This window comes from Sus scrofa, chromosome 7, assembly GCF_054392235.1.
Source record: "Sus scrofa isolate SSC_HxYL_T2T_F1_AM1 chromosome 7, Sscrofa_HxYL_maternal_Yorkshire_Landrace_v2.0, whole genome shotgun sequence".
NCBI classification, from domain to species: Eukaryota; Metazoa; Chordata; class Mammalia; order Artiodactyla; family Suidae; genus Sus; species Sus scrofa.
Window position 1 is genome coordinate 123,976,182 of NC_139389.1, and position 27,867 is coordinate 124,004,048.

Here is a 27,867-nt window from a genome sequence, read left to right on the forward strand (position 1 = left end):
TGGCAATGGTTACTTTGCTTTATTTGCAGACTCAAGTTTGCTACACAGATCTGTTGCATGGTCCAACACATGTATACTTGGCATCAGAGAGACGACAATACAAAAATACAACTCTTGATAGTAAATGGAACTGCCCTCAGCTCATCCCAGTTTATCCCAGTGGGAATGCTCATGGTTAAGATCAAAATAGGAGGAAGTTTGGAATGAGGAGGCATGGAGGGCTCAACCAGCGCCATTTCCCCCCATAAGATCCTGGGCTGGGGGTGGGTGGGCTTTTCTTGGCTGTATGGCCATTCCTGCCATTTTCAGGCTTGGTCACTTCTGCCTCCAGGAATGGGAAGCGAACTTCCCCAGGTTGTGAGAGGCCCCCCAGAAGGAGCTGAGAGGGAGCTGCCCAGTCAAAACCAAGGGTAGCCCTGGAACCCCACTTTCTTAGGGCTCGTCCACCCTGCTCTCAGCCTCTGGGGACCCCGCACAGGAAGGTTAAGAAACTCAGGGTGAATCTATGTCTGGAAGAGGGGAGGGGTGAGAAGAAGGCCTTGAAGGAGATGTTCGCCTTGGTCCCCTCTTTAGCAGATTCCAGAAACGTTCTACTGATGCCAGCTTCTATCTTCCACCCCTGGTCCCTTCCCAGGCTTGAGCCCACCTAGCCCCTTGGCTGTGCGAGCTCAAATCCCAGGTCTTCGAGGGAAGTCAGAGCTGGCCCCAGCCACTCGATCAGGAAACCTGAAGCGCTAGCATTTCAGTAGAGGAGGGCAGGTCCTTGGAGCAGCAAGAAGCTCTTCTGGTCCTTGGTAGGTTCCCCAGGCAGAGGCTTAACATGAATGGGCAGGAAGTTACAGGAGAGATGAGCCTCGTGCCCAGCCTTCCAGGACAGAATGGGACACCGTGGTCAGTATCCTGGGTGGCATGCATGTGGCCTGCAGGCCCGCTGTCACGCCCCTGGTGAGTGAGGTGGGACACGTGGCAGAGGGAAAGTGCTGGAGCACAAAGGAGGCAGGGTGAGCCTAGGGCCTCCTCCTCTTTGGGTCACAGGGGCTATTAAAACCACAGTGGTGCTTTAAGCCAGGTCTTGGGCTGAGAATGCCATCTCTCTGTTGTTTGCTTTGTTGTATCTAAGAACTTGGGGAGAACAATCATCTCCGAGACGGCCTGGCATCCACGCTGTGTATGGCGGGGACACTGCCCGCAGTCCCGTGACTCTAGCTTCAGTGTCTTGATGCATAGCTGTCTCAGAGACCCCAGCATTTTAACCATGGACACACACACACACACACACACACACACACACACACACACACACACACACACAAAGTCCCAGGCTTCCAGGTCTGGTCCTTCTAGGCAGGTAGAAATAGAAAATAAATGAGGAGGACTGTGTGTAGGGAACTCGGACACCCTGCTTTAGGCCTCTGTCCTGACACTTAACTTAAAAGATCAGAGACATCACCCCCACGGAGCCCCCGGGAGCCCTAAGATTTATTTTCCACCAGCCCTGGAAAATTTATTTTCCACCTTCCCCAGATGGAGGAATCCGCTCAACTCTCCCTGTGAAACTGTGACTTGGCTGGATCTGGGGTCTCTCCTCTGCCAATCGCTTCCCCACTGTCCCCCCCACACACACTCCCAGGGCCCCAAACGCCTCCCCACTGTCCTGCTCCCCATCCAACCTCCTGGCTCCATCCGCCTTCTTTCCCGCCCCTTTGTGGTGTGGGGCTCAAATGCTAAAGATGACAAGTCACCTTCGTGTGTCACCTCCTCAGACAGCACGAGTGCACTGGGACAGGTGTCATCTGTGACCACAGCACTGGAAGGTCCTGGCAGGTGGTCCCCACCCTCCCCTCCCAGGCCCCTTTCTCCATGTCCTCACACTCTGTGCTCCCCACCCCAGCTTCTCTTTGGACACCTCCTGGAGGTGACCAGGAGGTGACCTGGTCGTCCTCCCACCAGTAGCCCAGCCAACAGCAGACGACACACTCGGCAGCCCCGTCGGACCCGGCAGCCACAGCAGGCTCCCTGGAACCAGAAGGGTCATCTGCGGCCCAGGCCCATCGTCCCCTCCTCGCTCGGGCAGCAAGAGGCGCCTGCCTGTGGCCAAGCGGGGGCAGCCGTCGAGCAAGCCCCGGTCTCCACTCGCCCCGCACGTGGGGGACCCGGCTAGTTCAGCGCCCCCGCCGGGGACCCTCCCGCTCCCAGCGGGTGAGGGGCCTGGAAGGCCGGGTGGAGCTTCGCCAGCAGCTCGGGGTCCTCGCTCTTTCTAGAGACCTCGGGGGTACCCAGCGGGTAGGCCTCCCTGGCCCGGCCGGTCCTGGCGCAGGCGAGGAAGGCCCGGCAGGCCCCCCGGAGGCGGGCCAGGTCCCTGTGCGTGGTCTCGCTGACGAAGCAATAGAGCACGGGGTCGGCCACGCAGTTGAAGCTGGTGAGGAGGAGGGAGAAGTGGTAGGCGTTGAAGATGCCCTTGGCGAAGTCGCAGCTGGACTCCCAGAGGCTGCGCACGAGCAGCAGCGCGTGGTAGGGCAGGAAGCAGGCCAGGAAGATGACCACGGTGCTGAGCACCAGCCGCTGGATCTGGTCCTTGCGGCTCTTCTGGGTGCCGTGGCTGCGGCGCACGGCCCGCAGGATGCCGCGGTAGGAGGCCAGCAGCAGGCAGATGGGGAAGAGGAAGCCCACCAGGAAGCGGTAGTAGTTGATGCCGCGCTGCCGCGGCTCGAGCGGGTAGTGCTCGAAGCAGACGCGGTGCTGGTCGCCGTCCTCCACCACCTCCTTGTGCATGAGGAAGTAGATGCTGGTCAGCAGCTCCTTGGCCCAGATGACCACGCTGACGCCCACGGCAGCCTTCAGGGTGCGGAACTGGTGGAAGCGGAAGGGGTGGGCCACGGCCAGGTAGCGGTCGATGGAGATGCAGCAGAGGAAGCCCACGCTGATGTAGATGTTCTCGTAGAGGAGGATGCCGCACACCTGGCAGGACAGGTCGCCGTGGGACCAGTGGTCGTGCTGCAGCACGTACTGCAGCCAGAAGGGGAGCGAGCAGATGTAGAAGAGGTCGGCCACCGTCAGGTTGCACAGGTACACGCCCAGCTCGTTCCGGGCCTTGACCTGCAGGTAGCCGAAGTAGAGGGACAGGCAGTTGGCCGGGAAGCCCACCACCAGCACGGTGACGTAGACCACCGGGGCCAGGGTCTGGTGGATGGTGTGGTCGATGGCGCAGTGCAGCGAGGCGTTGTCCGCTGTGATGTTCCCCATCTTTGGGCCTGAAGGGGCCTCCTCACCCCTCATGGGCTCAGGAATGGGCCAGTCTCTCTACTGCCATCTCGTTTCTAGAATGTGGTTCAAGCTGTGTCAAAGGCTAGGCCTTGGTGGTGATGGGTCAGCCCCTGAAAGTCAAAGGCAGAAGGCTTAGGATGATAGGAACTAACATGTGCCTAGCACCAGCTGGGTGTCAGGCACTGTCTAAGTGCCTCATTTAGTTTAGAAGATGATCCAGGCAACTCCGACTCAACTAGACTCTCTGCGTGGGTCACACACCAAGCCACTGAAAGGCAATTTTCGTCTCCACATCCCCCTTCCCTGGCTTCCCGTCCCTTAGTGATGGTCCTGGTCCCTCTGGGCAGCACGCAAGGCCTGGAGGTCTTGTGAGCTCGATCCCATCCCGAGCCAGCTCTCCGAGGGAAGGCCAAGGTAAAGATCAAATCCAACCCACACAGCAGTGCGGGTCCCAGCCCTCCCTCTTCTGCAGCATTGAGCACCGTTCACGTTTTTCCAGCTTGCTCAAAGGAATCACCGGGTTGGTCAACACTGAGGCCACAGCCCCTCCTAGGGGCCTCTCCACACAGCACAGAGGAGGCCCAAACTCATCCACATCCTGGTGCTCAGGCAAGAAAAAAGGCCAAGCTTCCAGAAGGGCCCTGCTACCTCTCCTTGGTGGAACTGGAGATACAGCACAGGACCAGGCCCTGACAGACATGAACGCAGGCTAGGGTTAGCTGCTGACAGGCTGGGCAAGTCATCCATCCTACCTTAGCCTCAGTTTCCTCATTTATAAAACAGGGATGAAAACACCTGCCCTATATCCAGAAAAAAACATAATTCAAAAAGATACATGCATGGAGTTCCGTTGTGGCTCAGTGGGTTAAGGATCTGGCATTGTCACTGCTGCAGCTGGGGTCACTGCTGTGGCGCAGGTTCAGTCCCTGGGCCTGGGAACTTCCACATGCCACAGGCATGGCCAAAAGGAAAAAAAGAAAAAAGAAAAAAGAAAAAGAAAAGAAAACACACATGCACCCCAATGGTCACTGCGAGACTATTTACAATATATTACATATAATGTATATAATGGAGTATTACTCAGCCATAAAAAAGAATGAAATAATGTCATTTGTAGCAACCTGGATGGACCCTGAGATTATCATACTAAGTGAAGTAAGTCAGAAAGAAAGACAAATATCATATAACATCACTCATATATAGAATATTTAAAAAAATGATACAAATGAAACAGAAACAGACTCATAAAGTTGGAAAACAAACTTATGGTTACCAAAGGGGAAAGGTGGGGGAGAGGGATGAATTGGTGGTTTGGGATGGGCAGAAGCACACTATTGTTTATGGTCAATGAGGACTCTCCCTGTGAGTCTAGCACAGGGAACTCTGCTCCATATTCTGTGATAACCTACATGGGAAAAGAATCGGAAAAAGAATGGATATGTCTATCTATGTATAACTGGACCACTTTGTGGTACAGCAGCAATTATCACAACATCAAAAATCAGCTAGACTGCAATAAAACTTTTAACAAAGAAAACAAAAACACGTGCCTTCAGGGTCATTGCCAGGGCCACGTAAAACATGTCAAAATACACGGCAGTTTTTCCAGAGACGAAGAGGCAGAATGAAAGATGGCAGCCTTACTCAAATCAGTAGAAAGTTCCTATTGTTGAGAATTTAACAAAGAAAATGCTATTGCTATGCATACAAATACATTTGAACAAGATAGAATAAAAACTTTTGTTGTAGCCCGCTTTATAAATTAATATATCAAAATGAAAGGGCTGAGCGGCTCTATTGATTTAACATTTCTGGCGCAGATGAAAAAATCACACTGTGTCTACATCCACCTTTTTTGTTGTTGTTCATTATCCTCCTCCTCCCAAGGAGCACTTTTTTTTCTTTTTTGCTTTTTTGCTTTTTAGGGCCTCACCCTCAGCATATGGAAGTTTCCAGGCTAAGGATCGAAATGGGGCTGCAGCCGCCAGCCACAACCACAGCCACAGTAACGCGGGATCCGAGCCCCGTCTGCGACCTACACCACAGCTCACGGCCACGCCGGATCCTTAACCCACTGAGTGAGGCCAGGGTTTGAACCCGAATCCTCATGGTTACTAGTCGGGATCTTAACCCACCGAGCCACGACGGGAACTCCCCAAGGAGGATTTTTAGACAGTTTTTTTTTCCTAATCATCCACACCGCCCCCCACTCCCTTGGTTGTACTGCTTATCTGTTTCTGGCCTTTTGGAAGATGACAAAGCACTGTAGTATCTTTTCTTTTCTTTTTCTTTTTTTTTTTTTTTTTTTCACTCTATCCAAGTACCAATTTGCACCTGCCCCTACCCCTTTAAGAATGCCTGGTCCGAACGGAACGGTTGCAGACTCTGAATGAATGGGGTCTGAATTAAGTTGTTCTGTGATACTGGCAGATCAACCCTGTCCTTTGCTGTGTCTTTACCACAGTCAAGCCAGGATTCAGGGACCAAGAAGGAAGCCCCTTCCACCACAGGCAATGGCTCATCACCCACCGACCACAGCCCCTCCCTCCACAGCCTCCCTCCTGCTGGCTCCCAACTGGCCCTGTGGCCATCAGAGCCAGGGCTCAGGCTGGAAGCTGGAGCAAGGTACTGGGAAGGAGCTCCGAGACGTTTCAGCCCAGCAGTTCCAGTCCTGGGGTTCGTGGAGGATAAACGTGAGGGGCTCCCCTGAAATCACCTGCTCAACCTTGGAAATATTTGTGTGCATTTTTCCTGGAGAAGAATCCTGTGGCTTTCATAAGAGTCTCTAAAATGTCCCACAGCTGTCCCCTCTCACCTGGACTCCCTGTGGTGCTCTCTGCAGCCAAGTGCCCCACCTCCACCCCCACCCCAGCACACCCACTTCCCCTGACTCTTACCCCCAGGGCAGCCACAGCAATCTTTCCAAGATGCAAAGCGGGTCCTCCTCTTCCTTTCTCAAAACCCACTGAGACGGTTTCACAGTGGGTTATCACAGCCACAGTAAAACTCCCCAACTCCCACAAGGTCCAACGTGATCCGGCCCCAACTTCCCCTACCCTGCCCGCCCGCCGACACACCACTCAGCCTCCCAGGGCAGCTTTCTGTGCCTCAGTCACCCAGCCTGGCTCCGCCCCTCCCAGAGTGGGGGCCCCTGCCCTTCCCCCACCTCCGCCTCCACCCCAGGGCTGGCTCCTTTGCCTCCAGGTCTCAGCTTAAATGTCACCGCTCCTGAGGCCCTCCCGCTGGAGCAGGCCCCCTCTCTCATCACCATCACACCTTCCTATTTCATTGCTCTGCAGGGTTCCCATGGGCATCTGAGATTTTCCTGGTTTATTTACTTGTCTGCTCGTGGATGATCCGTCTCCTCCATAAGGATGTAAATTCCAGGAGGGCCTTGCACCTTGAACAGTGCCTGGCGCATCAGGAGGACTTCTGGAATGAGTAAGTAGATGGCACCTCCCCATTTTATAGGTGAGGAAGCTGAGGTTCAAAAGGGGAAGCGACTGGCCTCAAGCCAGCAGGAGGAAGCAAGCATGGGCATTAGAATCCAGGTCGCCTTGCTCCAAAGCCCAGCTCCCTGTCACATCCAGTTCCCACCTGAGACTTGCCCCCCAGTGTCTCAGCCCCCAGAAGACTGAGTGCTCCCAGTAGCACTCACCTCCCCATCTTCCCCAGAACACAGGTTTCGATTTCAGAGATGGTGATGGAAGAAGGTGCTTTTTCTTGTTGTTGTTTTTAATTGGGGTGTGATACATATAACATGAAATGTACCACGTTAACGACTTTTTAAGTGTACAGTTCAGTGGTATTAAGTGTATTCACGCTGTTGCACAACCATCACCACCATCCACCTCCAGATGGTTTTCGGCATCCCCAGCTGAAAATCTGAACCCACTAAACGCTAGCTCCCCATCCTCCCTCCCACCAGCTCCCGGCAACTGCCGGTCTACTTCCTGTCCCCTCTGAATTTGACCACTCTAGATGCCTCGTATACGGGGAGGCACACAGCATTCGCCTTTTTGTGGCTGGCTTAGCACAACGTCCTCAAGGTTCATCCACGCTGCAGCATGTATGGGAATCTCCTTCCTCTTTAAAGCTAAATAATATTCCATTATCTGTGTATTCTGCATTTTGTTTTTCCATTCACTCGTCAACGGACATCTGGGCTGTTCCTACCTTTTTGGCTATTGTGAATAATACTGCTATGAACGTGGGGTGCACTTAAACCTCTGTCTGAGTCCCTGCTTTCAGTTCTTGGGGGTATATACTCAGAAGTGGAGTGGCTGGATCATATGGCAGTTCTATGTCTAGTTTTTTGAGGAAGCATCCTTCTGTTTTCCACAGTGGCTGCACCATTTTGCATTCCCATCAACAGCACACAAGCATATTTTTTTGGTTTTGGCTTTTCGTGTTTTTGTTTTTATTATATGTTTCGATGGTAGAAGGAAGGGGCGAACAGGCAGCTGAGGCCTGAGAACCCCTGCACAGCCCAGTGAGTCAAAACTCGGCCCCATTCGCCCTCCTCTCGCCAGCTCCCCTGTCCCCGAATCGCAGACTCACACCTGTGGGTCCAAATGGTGCACCTGGCTCACCTGTGCGGAAGTCCCTGAGCAGCCCCCTGGGACAACCTCCCAGGATGTCCGTGTCTCTGAATTTACTTCGGCTTCTCCACGGTCCTTGTAAAATCTTCCCACAGGAAGACAGAAATGCATTCATAAACACTGGCTCCCGGGCACCAAGCAAAACAGGCAAAGGAAACCAAAGCGAAAACCCATCCTGCCGGGTCTTAGGGATTCCAGAGTCACCTGGCTGAAGCCTGCTGTTTGCTAGTGGTGCGTGTACATGTGTGTGGGGCAGGCTGGGGTGACGGTTTGCAGGCTCCCTTTTCCTGGGCCAACAGTAAGCAAATTCTGGCAGCCAAAATCAGAAATACTCAAGTCTCCAGGGCAAAGAGGAAACACGCAGGATGTTTGGCTTGAAGTGCCTCCTGTGATCTCTGTGAAGCAAAAAGAGGTTTGGGGGTTCTAGAGCCAAGTTGCTCAAACTTAGGGGCATCTGAGTCACCTGGAGGATTAGTTACACATACGCCAGAGCTCTGCCTCCAGAGTTCTGACTCTGGGTCTGCGGTGGGGCTCAGAAACTTGCAACCATCCGCCAGGTATGGCTGGTGCTGCTGCGCCCCCAGACCGCACTTTGAGTGGCAAAGCATTCCCAGGCCTGGATGGTCTGGGGTTTCACTCTTGATCAGGTGTCCTGCGTGAGTTCTCAGGTGGGGACACCCAGGTGACTGGAAGGAGAACTTAAGACCTGGTGGGCAGAACCCAGATGCAGCCCTTGGGAAATCAACAGCCTGACTCAGGCCCTCAGGACAGGTGCCCGCATCTGTCAGGGTGCTTACGCTTTGTATTTGCAACATCGTCCACAGTTTACACAGCATTTCACATCTGCCCTCTTGGCCCCTCTTCCCAGCAGCCCTATTATCTCCCCCATTTTAAGGGTGAGGGAACTGAGGCCCAGAGGGTTGAGGTGGCTTGTCTAACTGTCCAGTACCTCCTGGTTTTATTCCACGAGGATCTGTGGAGCCTCTGCTCCGGGCACCAGGGGACATGGGGACTGAGAGATAGGGAAGAAATAACTCCCATCCTTGGGAGCCTCCTTGCTTGTAAGACAGGAACGCCACACACCCAAACCAAGGCTGTGTGCGTGTTGAGGGCTGGGGGCATCTGCCCCACTCATATTTAAAGTTGGCTTGTTCTTCTCACCCCACACACAGGGCATCTCCTCCCTGGTTTCAACCCCATCAACCCTCTGATGGCTCCCAGACGTCCTCCCCACCCCCAGGTGGAAGGCTGACAGAGGCAGCTTCCTCCTCTTCCATGGGGCATGCTGGCTGAGGCCCCCCCTGCTTCCATCCACTAGTCTGTGGTTGGAACTGGCATCTCCGCCTGCCCAGTCACTCGTGGAATGGCTGGCCTTCACCTTTATCCCTCGTCTTCATCCACAGCATCCACTCCGTTACTCAGTTCTACCATTTTCACCTCCTAAATATTTCCCACATCCATCTCCTCCTCTTCAGCTCCCTCGCCAGAGCTCCAGGTTGGCTTGGCCAAGACTTCCTTCCCAGCATCAGTGCGCAGACTTGATGGGATTCCCTGTCTCCAACTTAGCAGCCTCGAAGCCATCCTCTAAAATACAGATCTAACCTAATCACTCCTGCTTCAAACCCTGCAATGGCTCTCCAATCACCCATCCATCCATCCACCCATCCACCGACTTATCCATTTGTACAGCACATACTGAGTGTCTGTTAGATGGAAGGCACTGTACTAGATACTGGCCCCTAGAGGAACTCAAGTTGCTTTTAGTTTCATGGGAGGAAGAAGAAAAGAGAAGATTTGCTCCTAGTGGGAGGACAGGACTTTAAGAGAGTACACAGGAGACAACCTGACCCAGCCAGAAAAGCCAGAGAAGCAGGGAGGGTGGCCAGGGCAGAGGGGAGTTTCTGTCCATGGAAATGACACAGGGAACAGGCTAAATGCCAGAGAGGAACCTGTGGGGAACTGAAGGTAGCTTGGCACAACGGGCTAGCTGTGAGGAGGGCATGGCCAGAGAGTTAACCACAAGAAGCTAGAGAAACTGCCAACTCATTCAAAGGGAGGTGGGGACAAACAGGGACAAATGTGAGATGTTCCTCAATGCTTGGTCGTCATGAGCGCCCCCAAATTCTTTGTTAGATGAATGGATGTGTGGAGAGGTATGTGGGTGGCTGGCTGGCTGGCTGGCTGGGGAGGTGGATGAGTAAGATGAGTAAATAAAAGGCTGAGGGGGTAGATGGGAAGATGGTGAGTGAACAGATGGGGAGATGGATGGCTGGGTGGGTGGATGGATGGCTGGGTGGGTGGATGGATGGTTGAGTGGGTGGATGGATGGTTGAGTGGGTGGATGGATGGCTGGGTGGGTGGATGGGGTTTTGAGGTTGGGTGCTTCGACCATGGAAATGTCATTAGTAGAAATAGAAGAGGGAGAGGGAGGAATCGCTGTGACCTCCTCTCCAGCAGCCTGGCATCTGCTTAGGCTACCTAAGCTGGTTGCAGAGGGTCCTGCGTTTTCACCCAGGCCTTATCCCAGCCAGGCCTCTTTCCTGCCATTCCCCAAGGACAGGCACCTCTGCATGGATTCCACATCTTGCCAAGAGCGTCCCTTCTCTGCTTGTTCTCCACAGAAAGCTTGCTCCTCAAAAAGCAAAGGCACAGTGAATGCAAAGCATCCTGTAAATGGGAAAACAGAGTCGGGACGGAAGGACCAAGGGTGAGAGCCCTCCGCGTGCATTTCAGCACATCTGTACTCTCCCTCAATACCGCTCTCACTGGCACCCATTTTACAGATGGAAAAACAAGCTGCTCAAGATTCCACAGCTACAATGTGGTAAGGCGGGTTTTGAACTCAGACTGGCCCACGTCCCCCTTTACACCACGCCATCTTTCTCTTCGTCACACCTGCTTGGGAGCAACCACGCCCCACCTCCAGACTTCATCAGGCTCCAGTCCCCCTAGATGCCAGCACAAGGCCCCCAGGCTTGGTCTTGGGCCAGCTCCTTGGCCCTGACGGATGCTCTGCCAGGTCAACCACTTCCTCAATGCCCACGGAGGAAAACCTCCTGTGTGCCCAGGGCTTGGTGCTCCAAGGGGGTTGGGGGGGGGTAGAGGTGGGCTTTGGGGCAAAGACTCCCAACACAGAACCACTGCAGCCGCCTCACTTTACCATCCAGCTCAGAAATGGAGAGCCTACCCCGAAGCAACGCAGCACCTGTGAGCAAACCTTCAACAAATGCCCATCAGCACAGAGGACTTGAACTTCCAAGAGCAGTTAAGCCCCCGAAGAAGGGAAGGGCCTCTGACTCAAGCTACAGGCTGCCTGCACATTCCCAGCCAGAAGGCGGAGGTGCCTGCGCCTTCAGCCGGCACATAAACAGTGATCTAATCTGTCGCCTGGCTTTTCAGAGCGGTGGCACACTGACACGCACAGTTACTCTCTGCTCAGGGGAGCCCCCAGCACACAGAGCCGGGAGCTTCCTGCCCGCCCTGCTTCCTTTCCCTTTTGCTGGTCAAACTTGCACACTCTTTAAAAGGGCTGTTTCAGTTTCTGGGGCTCTTTTCAGAAGCTGTTGATGTCTTTCTCTGAGACAGGAGTAGAGAGCAGGCTGCATTTTTTTTTTCCCCTTAGTCCCCAGTTGTCCCCTAAACAGCCTCGCTCCAGCCACAGAGAGGAGACGATCTCAAGTCTAAGCCCCCGAAACGGTTTCAAAGTTCAGTCCCCTCTGGGCTCCCAAAGTCGCAGTGAGTCCATGGCGCTGTCCCTGGGAGCCCATTTCACAGACTCGGAAGCCCGGGGAGGCTAACCTCGCTGCTCACGGCCGCACAGGAAGGCGGTGGATCTGCATCCAGAGCCCCGGCTTCTAGGCACCACCTCACTGCCTTTGAGCTCTCTGGACCCCAGACCACAGCAAGGAATGCACTTGACCTTGTAACCAGCACACAAAGACATCAAATGCAGAGGACACACACACGGAGACACACACCTCCCGGAGCAATACTCACCCTACCACTTGCGAGCTGCTCAGATCATTTCTACTCTCTTTTGATTTTTTAAATGCAGGTGGTGAGCTACCAAACTGCTTTCCTAACCCACTACTGGGTCATGATCCCGGTGTGGAAACAGCTGGACTGCCGCCCGTGTGCTCAGCCTCTGGAGCCCAGGAAGGGGGAGGAGCAGGCAGGAACGGCAGCCCAAGGGGATCCGGGTCCCCGCTGACTCTGGCCGCCGCCGCTGCAGCTCTGCCCGCAAACCTTAGACAGCCGGCTTCCTCCTGCGCCGGCTCGCGGAGACCTTCGGGTGGGGAGGAGACTGCACGCCCCTGGCGGACCCCCGGGGCGACCCTGCAGCCGGGACCCAAGCTCCCCGCTCTGGCGATTTCGCGCAGACCACGCCTCCCAGCTCGGTCCAGAAAATCCCAGCCGGAGGCTGCCCATTCCTGAGCTGAGGCAGAATCATGGGAACTCAGATCTGCTGTCAGGCTGGGTGGCCGCAAGGAACCCTCGGCAGCCAGAGGATGAGGGCGGTGATGAAGGCAGCAGGACTGCTCCCCCACTCCCCCACCCCCAGGCCCTGGGGCTCCTTTCCACAAACCCAAGATATAACGACCGACCGACTTGGCAGGAGGGCTAGCGTCTGAATTCGGGGCAGGGACCCCAGGGACTTGGGAGGATGCAGGAGGAGCAGGAGTGCTGATTCTACCCTCCCAGCCACCTTTGAGCACCTACAGGACCCCAGGAGGTACAGGATGCTGAGCCCTGAGCCAGAGGTCCTCACTCGAGCCAGACAGGGTGTCGCTGAGGTAACTAGAATATTCCACGGATACAAGAGCCACAGGACAGCAGGCAAGGGCGGGGGAAGCTGACTCTTTCCACTCTCACCCCCAGGGCTTCACCCTCCAGCTGCTGGCAACCAACATCTGGGCCAGTGGGTCACAACTGCATTAGTAAATACCCAGGGTGCTTATAAAAAATAACACCATTGCCCAGGCCCCACACCCCAGATGAATTAAATCATACTTTCAGGAGGTGAGGTGCTAGGATCAGTGTTTTTAAAAGCTCTCTGGACAATTCCAGAGGGCAGCCAGGAGGAGACTCACTGAGGTGGAGGCGGGGTGGAGCCTGTTGGATAAACCAGCAGAGCGAGGGCATCGGAGGAAGGCTCTGGGTTGTAAGGCGAGCATCCGTGTTTTTAAACAGAGTGGCTCAGAGCGGGCAGCGAAGCACCGGCCTCTGGCCTCATGGGGTCTTCTGGCTCTCAGGACCATTTTCTAAGCCCCTCCAGGGACCTCACTGACTTGTGCCAGGCCTTACACTTCAGCACCTACATCAGAGGAGCGGAGGCAGAGCGCTGCTTGGTTGCAAGTTCCAAGTGGCCAGGTATGAATTCAGATGGCTTCAAGGACGGAGAGGGGGACCAGCAGAGAGCCTCCCAAAATGCCTGGCACTGCAGCCCTCCCTCATGGGGTCAGAGAAGAGCTGGGGCAATGAAGGATTGGGGAGCACAGTCACTGGTGTTTTAGGAGCAGGTGCTGAGTGCCTTCTAGATGTTTCCTGTTTTAACCCCAGCATCAACCCTGTTTTACACACAAGACATCTGAGACTCTGAGCGTGCCAGCAACTTCCCTGCTCAGGATCATAGAGCAGGGAAACTGCAGGGCTGTTTGACTCAAAGGACAGGGCTCTTGACTGGTTTCCTGTCGCTGCTGGAACAAATGACCACACACTTAGCCGCTGGAACACAATAATCATTTCTTACCTTTCAGTTTGGTGGGTCTTGCTGGGCTAAAATCAAAGTTAGCAGCAGCCTGCATTCCTTCTGGAGAGTCTAGGGGGAACCCCATTCCTTGCCTTTTGCAGCTTCTAGAGGCTTCTAGCACTTCTTGGCTGGCGGCCCCCTTCCATCTTTAAAGCCAGCAATGGCAGATGGAGCCCACCTCGCGTTGTACCACTCTGACCTCTGGCCGCATCTTCACTTCTCCTTCTCTGACTCGGACCCCCACCCCCCACCCCCACCCTCTTTTCCACTTTTAAGGACCCTGTGATCACACTGGGCCCACTCAGATAATCCAGGGAAAGGTCCCTATTTGAGGGTCAGCTGATTTACCCCCTTAATTCCACCTGCTACCTTAATGTCCCTTTGCTACATAAGGTAACATATCGACAGGCTCCAGGGACTAGAGACTGGCCATCCTTTGGGGCCAATATCCGGCCTCCCCCAACCAGCATGTTATACTTATTGAGAATCCTGCAGAGCAGCATTTCTCAAATGTCAGCGTGCACATCAATCTCCCAGGACTCTTTTTTTTTCTTCTTTTTTAGGGCCACACCTGCAGCATATGGAGGTTCCCAGGCTAGGGGTCGACTCCGAGTTGCAGCTGCCGGCCTAGGCCACAGCCTCGGCAACACAGGATCTGAGCTGCATCTTTGACTTATGCCGCAGGTTGTGGCAACACCAGATCCTTAACCTACAGATCGAGGCCAAGAATCAAATCCACATCCTCCTGGAGACTAGTCAGGTTCTTAACCTGCTGAGCCACAATGGGAACTCCTCCTAGGACTCTTGTTTAAGATGGAGGTTCTGGTTCTGTAGGTCTGGGGTGGGGCCTGAGCTTCTGCCCCTCTAACCAGCTCCGAGGCCCCTGAGCCCAGGCCCACGCTCTCTCTTTTGCAGCCTCACAGTGATCAGACAATGCTGCCAGAGGGTCTGGCTCTTATGAAATGCTTGATAACTGAAAGACAGAGAGAGAGGGACAGCCGGGGTGGGGGTGCCAGCTGCTTGAAGGGGTAGAAAAGGAAGGAAAGAAGGAAATAAATAAATAAATAAATAAATAGGAGTTCCCCTCGCGGCTCAGTGGTAATGAACCTGACTAGCGTCCATTAGGACACGGGTTCAATCCCTGGCCCTGCTCAGTGGGTTCAGGATCTGGCATTGCCGTGAGTTGTGGTGTAGGTCACAGATGTGGCTTGGATCCTGCATTGCTGTGGCTGTGGTGTAGGCCGGCAGCTGCGGCTCTGATTGGTCCAAGCCTGGGAACCTCCATAGGCACAGGTGTGGCCCTAAAAAGAAAAAAGAAAAAGGAAAACCCACCTTCTCAAGCTCAGTCCAAACCCACTGAATCGAAATAAGTAAGTAAAAACCTGGACTCCCATCCTGGACAAAGTCTAATAAGGAAAGAGGAGGGAGCACATGGAAACCAAAGCCTTCAGGGCCAATCAGAAGCACCATGAGCGATGTGCCCTGAGGGCGAGGCGTGCTACCCTCTGGCTGGGGGCGGCCTTTGAGGGGGGCGCCCTGAGAGTGGGGGATGGGCAGTGTGGGCCCCTCCGTCCTTTGCTCTGAGGGCCCACATGTGGCTTTACCCACTTCCCCGCCTCTGTTTCTTCGTCTAAAACATCCCTCGTCTTCTCCACACCCTTCTCCCCAGTCTTCAAGGCAGTGTTTCTCAGGTGAGCCGCAGGACACCTGCACCAGGACCCACTGCTCCGTGCAGGTTCCCAGCCCTGCCCTGGACTCACTGAATCAGCGTCACTGAGGGACGGGGCCAAGAGGCTGTACTTGGAGCAGTTCCCTGGGGTTTTTCTGGCTCACACCAGTCTGAGAACCACTGCTTTAGGACGGCTCAATTGCCACTTCCTCCACACAGCCCTCCCCGACACCCGTGATGAGCACATCTCCCTGCCCAACCCCCCGCAGCGTTGACCCAAGCCCTGGGCTCTTCTCATCCTTCCCTGGCCGACCTGAGACCTCTGAGGGGTGAGGCCTGCGTGTTTGATCACTGCGGCTGCCAGGGAGCTGGGACCAGGGCTGCTCAGGCAGACAGAAGGTAGCCCTTGGCTTCCAAATGACACATGGGTACCAGCTAAGGGCACATGGGTAGACACTTGCACGCTTTGAGCAGCTGCTATGTGCCAGCCCCGGTGCCTCCCAGGATGTGCCCTGATGATGCCTCAGAGCCCCCCTGCAAGATCATCATCACCCCAGCTTCACCACCTAAGAGACCGAGGGTCACACGGCTGGCAAGTGGCAGAGCTGGGATTCAAGTCAAGGTCTTAATTAATTGTATTTTAATAATTGCCAATGCCGTCACAGGAATTCGTAGGATGACTTTTGCTAATGGCATCTCCCTCTTCCGCCCGTAAGCTCCTTGAGGAAGGAGAAGGTGCGGTTTCGTTCGCAAAATGCACAACAAAAATGTGTTGCCTGTTTGAATGAATAAAGGAGCCATTTCTTTCTGCAGCCCACCTGGAAGGCCAGCGTGGCTGAAATTGAAGCTAGGTGCTAACAAGCTGAGCGGGGCAGTCAGGATGTGGGAGGAGGCGGCAGGAAGAGGGCTGGTTTGACTCAGAGTAGGTGGCCATGTGCGAAAATGCATTACAATAGAAGCCTGCAAAACAGACTTTGGTTTCTTCTTGGAGAATCTGTGGTCTGTCTGAGAAGGTCTGAGCCATCTGGGGCATCCTTCCTGCTCTGAGGCCGGGGCCCAAACCACAGGCCCCACGGTTGCCATGGCAACACTCCAGGCCTGCCACCCCCACCGGCTGCCTGCCTCCAGCCCTGCGCGCTCCAACCCATCAATTAATAACCTAATAAAGTCTGACAACAATCACTGCAAACACCCAGGCAGCAACCCTCTTGAGAAACAGAATTCTCCAGGGGTTAAGAGCTGCAGAGATCCTCCTTACACTCAGCCTGGGCCACCTGCTAAAACCTAGTATTCGGAATTCAAATTACTCCCTCTCTTTTTTCTCTCTCTCTCTCTCTCTGTGGCTTCTCCCTCTTGGTTTAAAGCCACAGCATTAGCAGAGCTGATAACTGAAGCCTCAGAGGTTGCAGGGAAACAGACACTAGAGACGCCACCATGCAACACACCTGCCCTCCCCTCCCCACCCCGCCCCCACCTTCCCCCTGCCCCTGGCCCCCAGCCCTGAATCAGGCCCAGAGAAACTGATCCTGATCAAACAGGCTCTGGGGTAAGGCCCTAGTTATGGATATTTGCATCTTTGCTGGTCTTCGCCAAGAGAAACCCTATGTCCTCTGCAAAGATTAATTCATCTGTCATCATGGCACCCAGAAAAGGAAAAAAAAAAAAAAAAAAAGGCAGAAGGAAAGTTGTGGTAGATTCAAGACGGTTGGAAATTGCTGGATACTCTTCTCATGGAGCGGTGGGGTGTAAGTCCCTCTCCTTGAGTCTAGGCAGGCCCTGTGACTACTTGACCCATGGAATAAAGTGGAAGCCACACTGTACCACCTTCTGAATCCAGGTCTAAAGAGCCTGGCAGCCCCACTTCCTATCTCTTGGGATAGTTGCTCTTGAAACCTGGGTGCCATGTTATGAGGAAGCCCAAGTAGCCTCTTAGAGAGGCCCACATTGCGAGGTAACAAGAGCCTAAGTGACAACAATCCCAGCTGACAGCCAGGACCCACGGTCTCACCACACAAGGGTGTGATCTTGGAAGAAGACCCTCCAGGCCCAGCTGGGCCATCTCAGCTGATGCTTCAAGGAGTAGCGACAAGCTAGCCCATCAAGCAAGACCAAATAGCAGATTCCTGAGCAAAACAGGTGAGTGCTGTTATTCTAAGCTGCCATCTTTTGAAGTGGTTTGTGATGTAACAAAGGATACCTGGAATGTAAGTTTCGTTGTTTTTTTTCCTCCAAAATCATCTAAGGGCTTATCACACTATGCAAGGTGGATAGGACACATCTCCATTTTCCCCATGAGCTACTAAGGCTCAGAGAAGTAAGGTGTCTTGTTTGAGACCAGGCAGCTAGGAAGGATGAAACCCTGTGTTCCACTCTGTCTGCTGTTAGATGAGTCTTTTGTCCCAACAGTGTGTGCTGTACCCAGAAGGATGCAACATAATAGTAATAACAAGAATAGTCAGAGCTAACATTTAGGGACACTGCGAGGCTTTCCAGGCAAGATCCTTACTTGCACCATCTCAGGCTCTAGGAAGTAAGCCCTATTATCATGCCCATTTCACAGACGGCGATACTGAGGGTAAGTCAGGACTTCCCCGGTGGCTTAACAGGTTAAGGACCAGGTATTCCCACCGCTGTAGTTGGGGTCGCTGCTCTCGCGTGGGTCTGGGCTCTCGAGCACAGGTTTTCTAGTGTGTACAGTCTAAAGCATCCACCTTGCTCCAGCTCTGCGTCCTCTGTCAGGCTCAGGAATGCTTTCTCTTCCTTCCATCTTTTGGAAGCTTACATGAGTCGTGGGGGCCGGGGGGATGAAGCCAAACTGAACCATATCATCTCTGCTTTGTAAGAGCTGCAAACCACTACCACATCGCCTTTATCCTCACAACCCTCTGTGCAGTGGCGCGGCTAGTATTACTCTCCATATTACAGAGGCCTAGCCACAGCCAGTGACCTGCCCAAAGCCACCCAGCGTCTGGCTCCAAACCAGGGCTTTCTCCTCCGCCCACCGCTAAATCCCAAAGAGCCTTTTCGGCGCCTTGGGCCGCCGCCTCGCGGTTCTCCAGCTCCAGGACTACCTGGGTCCCGCTCGATTGCGGGGAGGGGGCCCTGCCAACCGGCCACCCACCTGCCGCTCCTTCGGCCAATCACGGGCAAGGTTTCCCCTCCCCGGGCGGCGGGGCTTGTTCTGGCCTCAGTAATCCCGCCCTGTGCAGAGGAGGCACCGCGCGGACTGAAGGAGAGGAGAACCTGGCCCACTCTGCATCTTTGGCTCACCTGTGCCCTTGAGCTCTAGGAGGCGAAGGGTTACCCGACTTTTGGCGGGGGCGGGGGCAGGAGGTGGGGAGGAAGAAATGACCGGGTGGCCTCCGAGCCAGCCGGACGGGTGGCTGCTAAACCCGGCGGCAACCGCAGGCGGAGCCCTCCCTCCCGGCGGGCTCGCCGCCGCCGCGCCTGCCTGCCGCCGTCACGCACCCGCGGGGCCGCTCCAGGCGCCAGCCCTTGGCCTCCCCGCCCCGCACGGCGCCGCTCGCACGTGGGGCCCGGTGCCCGCACCCCGGCCACGCAGGCACCGAGCTGGATGCCAGAGACCAGGACCAGCCGCCGCCGCCGCCCGCACGCGGTTTCCTGGGCTCGGCGCGCCGGGGACGCCGTCACGGTGGCGAGAGGAGGACGACTGGCTCCGCGGATGGGGACACGTACCTGCGTGGCGAGAGGCCAGAGCCCCGGCCGCAGTCACTCCGCGCGTCGCCTGCGTTCTCTCCTACGGCCGGCGCGCGGCGAGCGGGGTGGACACTGCGTCCACTGGCTGCTGGTGGGGGTGGCCTGGGGATGCCGGCCGGTCCATTTCCCGGCCAGACCCTCCTCCTCCTCGTAACACGGAACCACAGTGTGCCCCCGAGTCTCCCGTCCCTCCTCCCGCCCCCGTTGGGCACACCCAGCCCTGCTGGGCAGCGCCCTGCCTTTCACTGTGACCACAGGCCACGGGCCAGGCGCCGGCGGGGAAGAGCCGCGGTGGGTTGGGGTTGGCGGTCGCGCAGCCCCGTCCTGGAGGCACAGCATTCCCCTCCCCCCACTGTCCTCCCCAGGACAGGCTCTGGAGCTGTCACTGTGGGCTCAGCCTGGGCCTGGCTGCAGAAGGACAAGGGTCCTTCTCCAGGCACATCCCTCCTTAGGCAAGGAGAGTTCATGAAGCAAAGCCACCTTTCTGCCCTGTTCACCTCTGCGTCCCCAGAGCCAGCACATCAGTAGCCACTCAGTAGATGAAGTGTCCCCTGGCTGTTAGGGCCTCTCTCCACTTCGCAGCACAGGAGGGAGGGGCGGGCGGGTGGGCAGCTGGGGTGGGTCTGCTCTTGGATTTGCTGGCTCCTGGCCCCCTGCTCTGGTGCCTCCCAGAGCCTGAGTGTGCCTGCAGCAGGGGTGGCCAGGACAGCACAGAGGACCTCCTCCTGGTTTGGTGGCGAATGCAAGGCTTTAGGGCCCTCTGCCCCACAAGGTCCCAGACAAAAACATTAACAATAGTCACAGCTCTGGATTTTGGGGTACTCACTGTGTGCCAAGCACTGCTCTAAGCACGTAAATGCATGAACTCATTTGATCCTCACTGTTCTGCGAGATAGATACTATTATTATTCACATTTTACACATTGGGGCACGAAGCACAGAGAGGTCAGGTAACTTGCCCAAGGTCACACAGGTAGTAAGCAGAAGCAATGAGATTCAAACCTGGGCGGGTGAGTCCAGAGCCCTCATCACCACCTGCATCCTATCCCAAGCCACTCTCTGCTGTACTTTCAGCACCTTCTCTTTCACATCTGCACACTTTAGCTCCTGTGCCCCTCTCCATTCAAGACCTCCTGCCCCATCTCCTGAACCCTTGCCCCAGTTGTAAGCCCTGAAAGTCACCTCCCCTCTCAAGCCTTCTTGGCTGTCCCAGACAATTTGTGCGCAGCCTCCTCCCTGCTCCCTTCCCTGCATTCTTTGCATTGCCCACTGGGGTCACTGGCCCACAGCTATCTCTCTGCAGGACTCTCATTCCTGGGCCAGTGCCTGGCTCACCCCTGTTTGTGAAGAGAGTGTCTGCGACTGGTGGCTGCAGGAGTCTGCAGAAGCTCCTTGGTTGTTTGGCAGGACAGATGTTGGAAGGTTAAGGCTGGAGGACGGCTGGAGGTCAGGCAGGGGAGGCAAAGAGACACATTGATGGCTCACCTTCTGCTAACTCCTCTGGGCAGCTCAAAGCTTCACACTTTGTGACCTGGCTGCTAGTGAGTCTCTCAAAGGAAATGGACAGTGGGCAGGAGGGCAGAAGACACCCGGGTGGGGGGGGGGGCAGAGGAAGCAGGAGGAGGCAGCGACTTTTGCTTTACCTGTTGGGCAAATGCCCAGCAACCTCCCCACTCTTCTCAGAGGTTGATGATCCAGCCTCTACTGCTGGTCCTCATTTTGAAATTCCTCCTTCTTGCAAAATCTTCACAAATAATGGACTTTTCTGGATTAATTACTCATGCCATAAAAATGCACTAATACTTTTTTTTTTTCTTTAATTGCCATACTGAAAGTAGTAGTTAAGAGTTTGGCTTGGAAAGCCAGATGCATGAGTTTGAATCCCAGCTCTGCTACCTGCTACTAGGGACTAATCCCTCAACCTCTCTGTGCCGGGTTCCTTGGGTGTGATGGGGGACACAGATTCCAAAAGGGGTTGAGACGATTGCCTGTGTTAAATCGAGTAAAGCCCTTAGCTCAACATGTTAGGATTCGGTAGATGTTAGCTGTTATTATTGTCTGCTCCAAATACCCTCTTATATACGGCTTTTATCTCTTGAGCGTTTACTGTTCTCTCCCTTTCACAGATCAGGAAACTGAGGTTCAGTGAATTGCTGAAGGCTACTCAGCTCTGAGTGTCTGAGCCAGTGCTTGAATGGCATTCCGGGAAAGGAATGGGCTGTTTTTCAAAGCGCATCATCAGTTGCTGGACCCAGGATTCTGACTCTCAGGGGGGTACAGCGCATGCTGTGTAGAAAGCTGATTACAAAGTGAGTCCTGCCACATGGGACAGTGTGGGGTGGGGTGGGGGGGGCATGCATACTGTAACCCAGCAGGCGGTGGCCTCTGGAGTGGGGGCAGTGGGGCAGTACTTGGTGGGCCTGTCTCCATGTCTTATGTTTTCTAGCCCACAGTCTCTGCATACAGATATCCAAACATATCTAGAACTTTTCATGGTCTAAACAGTCTTCAATGAAAACAGACTCTATTTTGATTCACACTTCAATTTTCAGAAAGAGAACAGCATGGCATCTATACCAGTCACTAGACGATGGAGCATTGGCCTGGAATACAAGGTTGGCATCTCTGGCCATGCTCCCCCTAAGAAAATGATAGATTCCGAGAAGCAAAGACACTCATTGCGCTGCCTACAAAGTTGCCTTTTGACTAGACTTTGCTGTGTTTCTTGGTGTCAAGATGTCCAGTCCTTGGCAGGGGCAGCAGAATGGGTTGTTCTGTAAACAAAAAACCTGGCATGGGCCAGATAAATGGCAAACAGCTCATTTAGTTAAAATGAGCCATGCATTGTTTTCCAGAACCTTCCGGGACCTAGAGAATGGTAAATTATGGCCCATGCTCAAGGAATGCTGGTTGGAGATGCTGCGCTAATAACTGTCTTTCTTGCCCACAGAAATCCTCTCCCGCGTTGGGCTGGGCTCCAGAGACGTGGTCAGAATTTCTCCATACCCGGCGCAAGGCATGATCGTGCCGATTTCTCTTTTCCGGTCTCTCCATGCATTTTTGGTCTTGGCATTTGCATTTTCCTGATGTTAAGCCCAAGGAGGCACACAGCAGGGGCTCAGAAATGGCAGCTGATGGAGGGATGGACGCGCTGGAGGCAGAGGTCAGAAATATGCTGAGGACTTTTTATTGGGCCATCCGAATCCACTCTTCACCCTTCCCCATCCTAGTCTACTGATCGTTGTCGCGGGGTTCCCTTGACCTCTCGCTCCTGTTGGGATCAGAGGATGGCCAGGGTCTGGGGTCAGGGGCGTCCTGATCCCCCTGTCAAGGTCGCTGCAGGCTGGGCACCTCCCTTTATTGCAGTCGTCAGCTCTTCCGCACTGCTCTCCCCACTTCCTCTTCCAAGTCCAGGTCGGTCACGGCGCCCTGGAGAGGCTAGTCCCGGGGCGCTGCATCTCCTGCGTTGGTTCCCTTGATGCTACTACCCATGCCCTTAAAAACCATCCCTGTGTTGGCCTATCTTCACCCACCCTGCTTGGTGGCCTCCGTTTCCCGCCAGGACCCTGACTGATGCGGATAAGGGGATGTTGCCAAATGTGACATCACTGCAAACTCACACTAATGGAAGGATGTATGCAAACTTTAGAATATGAACAGATTACCCACCTTTAAAATACTCTTTTTTCAGCTCATTCTTCCAGTTAGCACAGCTGGCCAGCTTGAGAAGAAATCTCTCTTTACCCCCCAAATGATGAAATCAGCCCCTACTTCATCCCTTGGCTGCTGTCTCGGGCCCGGGCCTCCTCTTGCGGGTCCCCCCCCTGCCCTGCACTTCCTATCGCCGTGAGCTTCTTAGCCACTCATTCGGGTGGAGACCTTCCCTCTAGAGACGTACTGGCCACGGCTGAGTCAAGCAGCTCCCAGGACAGTTTCAGGCAACAGGGAGCTGGTTTTTCCGAGAATTAGCTTTTTTGGCATCAACCACACTCTAGCAGGCTCGGGCCTGAGTTGATTAATCAGAACGGCCAACCTGATTAATGCCACACGTTGTTTCCACTCCCACTCAGATAATCTGTGGGCTGTGTGACTAACGTGGATACTCAAAGGCAGGATGCTCTGAGCTCCAGTCTAGGTGAGCACACACATCTGGAGAGCGGGAACCCGTGTCCCATCCCTGGCTGGGCTGAGGACTCCTGGAGGAGGGCTTCAGGCTGGGCTGGCTCAGGCATCTGGATGTCTGGGTTTAAATCCCAAATCTGTTGCATTCTGGTTGTTAGAGCCCTGGCAAGTTATGCAGCCTTCCAGAGGCTCAGTTTCTTCTTTAAAATGAAGATCAGTGTAAGAATGACATACAAAGGTGCTCTCAAGAAATCTGTTGACATAGAAAGCAGGAGTCCAGGCTAGCAGATGCAAAGAGAGCAGATTATGCCGGGAAGACACAAACAAGGGCATAGCTGACGGACGTGGGCTGGGCCACAGACTGGTGTTGACCAGCCTCCTCCTTGGTTCTCTTGCTTATGGAGAATGGATTGAATCCTGGCTCTTCACATTGGCTGTGTGACCTCAGAAAGTCACATGAAGTCTCTGTGCTACCGTTTCCTGGTCTGTGAAATGGTAACAGTGTCCCCACTGGGTTATTGGATTAAATGAGTTAATAAGAATAAATCTCTTACAACTACAGCTGCCTTTAGCGGGTGCTCAGTGTTAGGACACCTTCTTCATCCAGGGCCTATGGATGGCTCGTGTGCGTGCCTCTGGCTCAGGTTCCCCAAACTCTTCCAGATTTACCTCCCCAGAGCCCCTAAAGGGAACCCCAGAAGCACCCTTCAGCCTCCCTGGGGAAGCTTAGGTGCCTCTGATGGGGTGTGGGTGGTAGGATGGTGAGAAAGGGCTGAAACGGGAAGGACTGACAAGGAATTTATAGCCTCTGGGGGTTTCCTCGCCCAGAGAATCTGGGTGAAAATTCTCCCCCTGAGTTGGAGAATCAGACCTTTCCTGGCCTGATCCAAGGCTGGCAGCTGGCATCTTGGGGGTGATCTTGGTGCCAGAGAAGCAGTGTGGCCTCAGAATTAGGAGATGCTCCATGGAGCCAGGCGGCCTGGGTTCAAATCCCAGCTCTGCCCCTTGCCAATTTATTTAAACTGCCAAAGTTTCACCAATAAAATGAGGCTGATTACAACGGCACAACCTTACGGAAGGTTGTGTAATGTGCCCGGAACAGTTCCTGGTTGAGAATAAGTGCTTTCGGTAACGTCAGCTAATGTGAATATACCACCAGCCACAGTGCCCTCTGATGACCAGGGGAGGCTATTGTGGTAGCCAGAATAATGGCCCCTTTCAAGGATGTCCATGGCCTCATCCTTGGAATCTTAAATATGTTGCCTTATTTGGGGGAAGGGACTTTGCCCTGTGATCAAGTTCAGGATCTGGAGATGGGGAGATTACCCTCTGTTGTCCAGATGGGTCCAATATCGTCACAAGGGTGAAAGATGGAGGCAGAAGAGGGAGAATGTCCGAGTGACACAGGGCGGGAGAGACTCAACCAGCCATTGTTGGCTTTGAAGATGAGAGCTGGCCATGAGCCAAGAAATGCAGGCGGCTTCTAGAAGCTGAAAAAGGCCATGAAGTGGATTTTTCTCCTGGAGTCTCCATAAAGGAACTCAGCCGCAAGACCCATTTCTGACCTCCAGACTTGTAAAATAAGCTTGTGTTGTTTGAAGCCACTAAGTTTGCAGTAATTTGTTACAGCAGCAACAGGGAACTCATACAGCTGCCAGGACCCAACACAGCTGCGTCCTTGAAGGAGGCACCACATCGAATCACTCCATGGAAGTTACTGAGAAGCTGTGGTGTCACCCCGGTGGCTTGCCTTCGAGATGTGTAGGGCAACACACCGGACCCTGGAACTGAGCGTCCCCTGGGCATAGGCACTGCCAGGAATGGACTAGTCAGAGGCAAGAGAGATCAGGGCAGGTGCAATTGAAAAAGGCCTCTAGAGAAGCTAACCCTTCAGGAGGGTCTTGAAGGGTGGATGGTGTGGGGTTTGGACAGGGAGGAGGAGGAGGGAGGCAAGGCATTGCTGGGAGCATTGCCGTGGGATCAAAGTCATTTCACTCATTATTCATTCATCTGTTCAGTCAACACCCGTGCTGCAGGCCCCATGCGAGGTACCTGGGTCGTGCAGTGAATGGGATAGGCCTGGTGGAAGCCAACAGGGCATTCCAACAAAGCATGACAAGCTTTACAGCAGGAAAAGTGCAGCTTGGAAAGGGGGCACATCAGGATGGGCCTCTTGGAGGAAGTGATCCTTCATTACTGGATGAACTGAAGGTTTGTGGTGCTCCGCTCTCAGCAGGTGCTGACTGATAGAAGTTTAGCCGTATAGTTTGTTATTCCCCATCCAATTCTGTCACCATCCACCTTACGGCATTAAGACAGTCCCAGGTGGGTGCTATTAAGTCGCGAGCATCACTTTAATTCTTGCTCATCTCCCTTGGGAACCTAGAGAGCAGCCTCGGGTGTATTCTGAGAACAGGTGCTAGTTAAGGTTTAAGACCACTGCTAGCTAAGGTTTAAGGCCAGGTACCTAGTTTTTATTTGTTTAATTACCTTACTTGTGTGGCAGGGGACACTGATTTTCCACTTCTGGGAGGAGAACACAATTTCCTTTTTAAAATAAGTATATCTAAGTGTAACAGAACCGTGAGTGAGTCGGGGGTTCTTCCTCTCGCCCTGGAATCAACCCCTGGGATCCAGGCGAGGACAAACCAGGCACGAAGCGCCTCTCAGCGGTGATAAATCCCCTCAGGACCTCCGCATCCTAATTCCGGCTCACAACACACACTCCGTATTGGGCGGGGCGGGGTGGGAACTGGGGTCAGAGGACGAGCAGTGATTGGCTGTGAGATTCTCCAGAGGAATTCTCATAGGGCCGGGGGCGGGGCTGCTGCAGGGAGAGGAGCCCAGGGTCCCTTACTGGGGGGAGGCCTGTTTTAAGCGGGGCCGCGCTAATCTGCTCAGTTTGCCTTTCCGGACCGGAAGAAAAGAAACCCGGAGAGAGGCTGGAGGCAGCCAGTGGATAGGGAGTGGCCTGTACGCCCTCCACCTGTCAGGCAGGGTTGTGCGGCTGAGTGGAGGAGGAGGAAAGGAGCTGACAGCCCCCGGGAAGGCTGTCTGGCGTGGGAGGGTGGTCTTCGGGCCCCCGAGGAACCGCACAGAGGGCAGCAGGGCCAGCACAGGCTGGGCAGAGAAAAGAGATGGTTTACAGCAAGAGGACCTCCGTGGTGGCGGGCTGCTTCACGGAACATGGACCCCTGCCTCTCCCTTCTGCCCCCAACACAGGGAGCCAGGCCCTGGAGGAGCAGAGAAGAATGAGGGCGCTCCTGGCCCTCTCCTCTCTTTAGAATGTGGGTTCTTAGACCCTCTTTGTCCTCCGTTGAGGGCCCCAGGGTCATTCGGGGGTGTCAGGGTTTGTACCTAAGTACCAAAAAAAAAAAAAAAAAAAAAAAAAAAAAAAAAAAAAAAAGATGGACTCTGCCCAAGAAGCCGTGGAAGAGCACAGGGGAGATCTGAAAATAGTGATGGCAAGTTTCAAGTTTCTATTCCCTGATAGAGGTTCTGCAGTCACCCAGTCTCCAAAGTAAAATACTCAAAGAAAAACATCACACATATGGGACTTGAATGGCTGAGTTTTTGAAACTCTGACTTAGAAGGGAAAATTGCAATTGACACAGCAATTACCATACTCTGATAACAGCTGTGGCTGGAGGAAGCTAAGAAGGAGCCGCACTGTGCGAGCTGGACAAACAAACGCTCCTGATCAAGAGGGGGGCAATCAGGACAGCCTTCCTGGAAGAGGTGACTTCTAGACCAAAACCTATGATGAGACTAGGAGGTATCTTGGGAATCCTCCCAGTGACTAGCGTACACGGTGCTGTGGATATAGAAGGGGCCCTCTGAGGATTGATGGTAGAGGTGTGGGGGTTTCTAATTAGTCTAGGGGTGTACTGCTGGCAGCAGGTGCCCCCTTAGATTAGTCATTTGGGACAAGAAGGAAAAGCAAGGCTGACCCCCTACCGGCTACTTTGAGAACGGCAGTCTTTTCCTCCCCAGCTAGACTGCGTTAGGTGGGCAGGGACCAGCTCCTGGTCTGGGGCTACCCGCACCCCCCAGCAAAAGGCCCACTGGAGAATGAATAACTCAGGATGGATGGGTTCTAGGAAACAGCTAAAGGAGATGATGCCTGAGACGCTCTAGGCACAAGCAGGGTTCAGTAGATCTTAGTCCCGTGCCCCGCCCAGTCCCCCCACACCCAGGAAAGCTGGGAGCCTGGTCCTGGGTCCTTGGACTCCTTCCCCAGTGCTCTCCCCTGGGCTTAGCTGCAGTTTACCCAGAGGCAGGGCTTGTCTCCAGAGGACCTGGAGAGTGTTGGACTTCGGAGATCTGCTCGCAGAACCCAGGGCAGGGCAGCCCCCTCTAGTCCGCGGTGCCGCCAACGCCACTCTCGTGGCACGCCCTCTGGGAGGTAGGACCCTGGGCCCTAGAAGCACTGTCAATTTGCACCTTGGAATGTCAGGGACCTCCCTCCAGGCCCTTCTGTCCCTCCTCTCCCCCCTGTGGCCTTTATCTGAGACTGGATTTTGAATATTCCGCCCCGGGAGGAGTCGGGGCCGGCCTTGCTGAAGGTCGGTGGTCCCCTGGGCCGGGTGGCGGCCGCTGTGGTCCCTGCGCCACCCGCCCCGCTCTCCCGGCCCCACCCGAGCCACCAGGGCGCACTCACCGCTCTCGGGTCCCGGTGCCGGCGGCCGGGCCGCGGCGCGGTCCCCGGCTGAGCCCGACCCCAGCGCGGGGTGGGGAGGATAGTC

General features: G+C 54.5%; 1 protein-coding gene and 1 long non-coding RNA gene across 4 annotated transcripts; one reads left to right on the forward strand and one right to left on the reverse strand.

Moving 5' to 3' along the window:
• On the reverse strand, positions 1-27,867 carry GPR68 (G protein-coupled receptor 68). 3 transcript variants are annotated; one of them, XM_084967051.1, is made up of 2 exons: positions 27,783-27,867; positions 1-3,374 (listed from the first exon to the last, which is right to left on the reverse strand). In XM_084967051.1, the coding sequence occupies exon 2, from the start codon at positions 3,274-3,276 to the stop codon at positions 2,158-2,160; it is 1,119 nt and encodes a 372-aa protein (XP_084823177.1). In that variant the 5' UTR covers positions 3,277-3,374; positions 27,783-27,867; the 3' UTR covers positions 1-2,157. The 3 variants fall into 3 exon arrangements, with proteins under 3 accessions (XP_084823177.1, XP_005666454.3, XP_084823178.1); XM_005666397.4 differs by lacking the exon at positions 27,783-27,867 and adding an exon at positions 18,980-19,681; XM_084967052.1 differs by lacking the exon at positions 27,783-27,867 and adding an exon at positions 11,862-12,462.
• Positions 18,718-23,681, forward strand: LOC146401888 (uncharacterized). Its single transcript, XR_014809335.1, has 3 exons — positions 18,718-19,291; positions 21,127-21,309; positions 21,951-23,681. It is a non-coding gene; the product is annotated as an uncharacterized LOC146401888 (long non-coding RNA).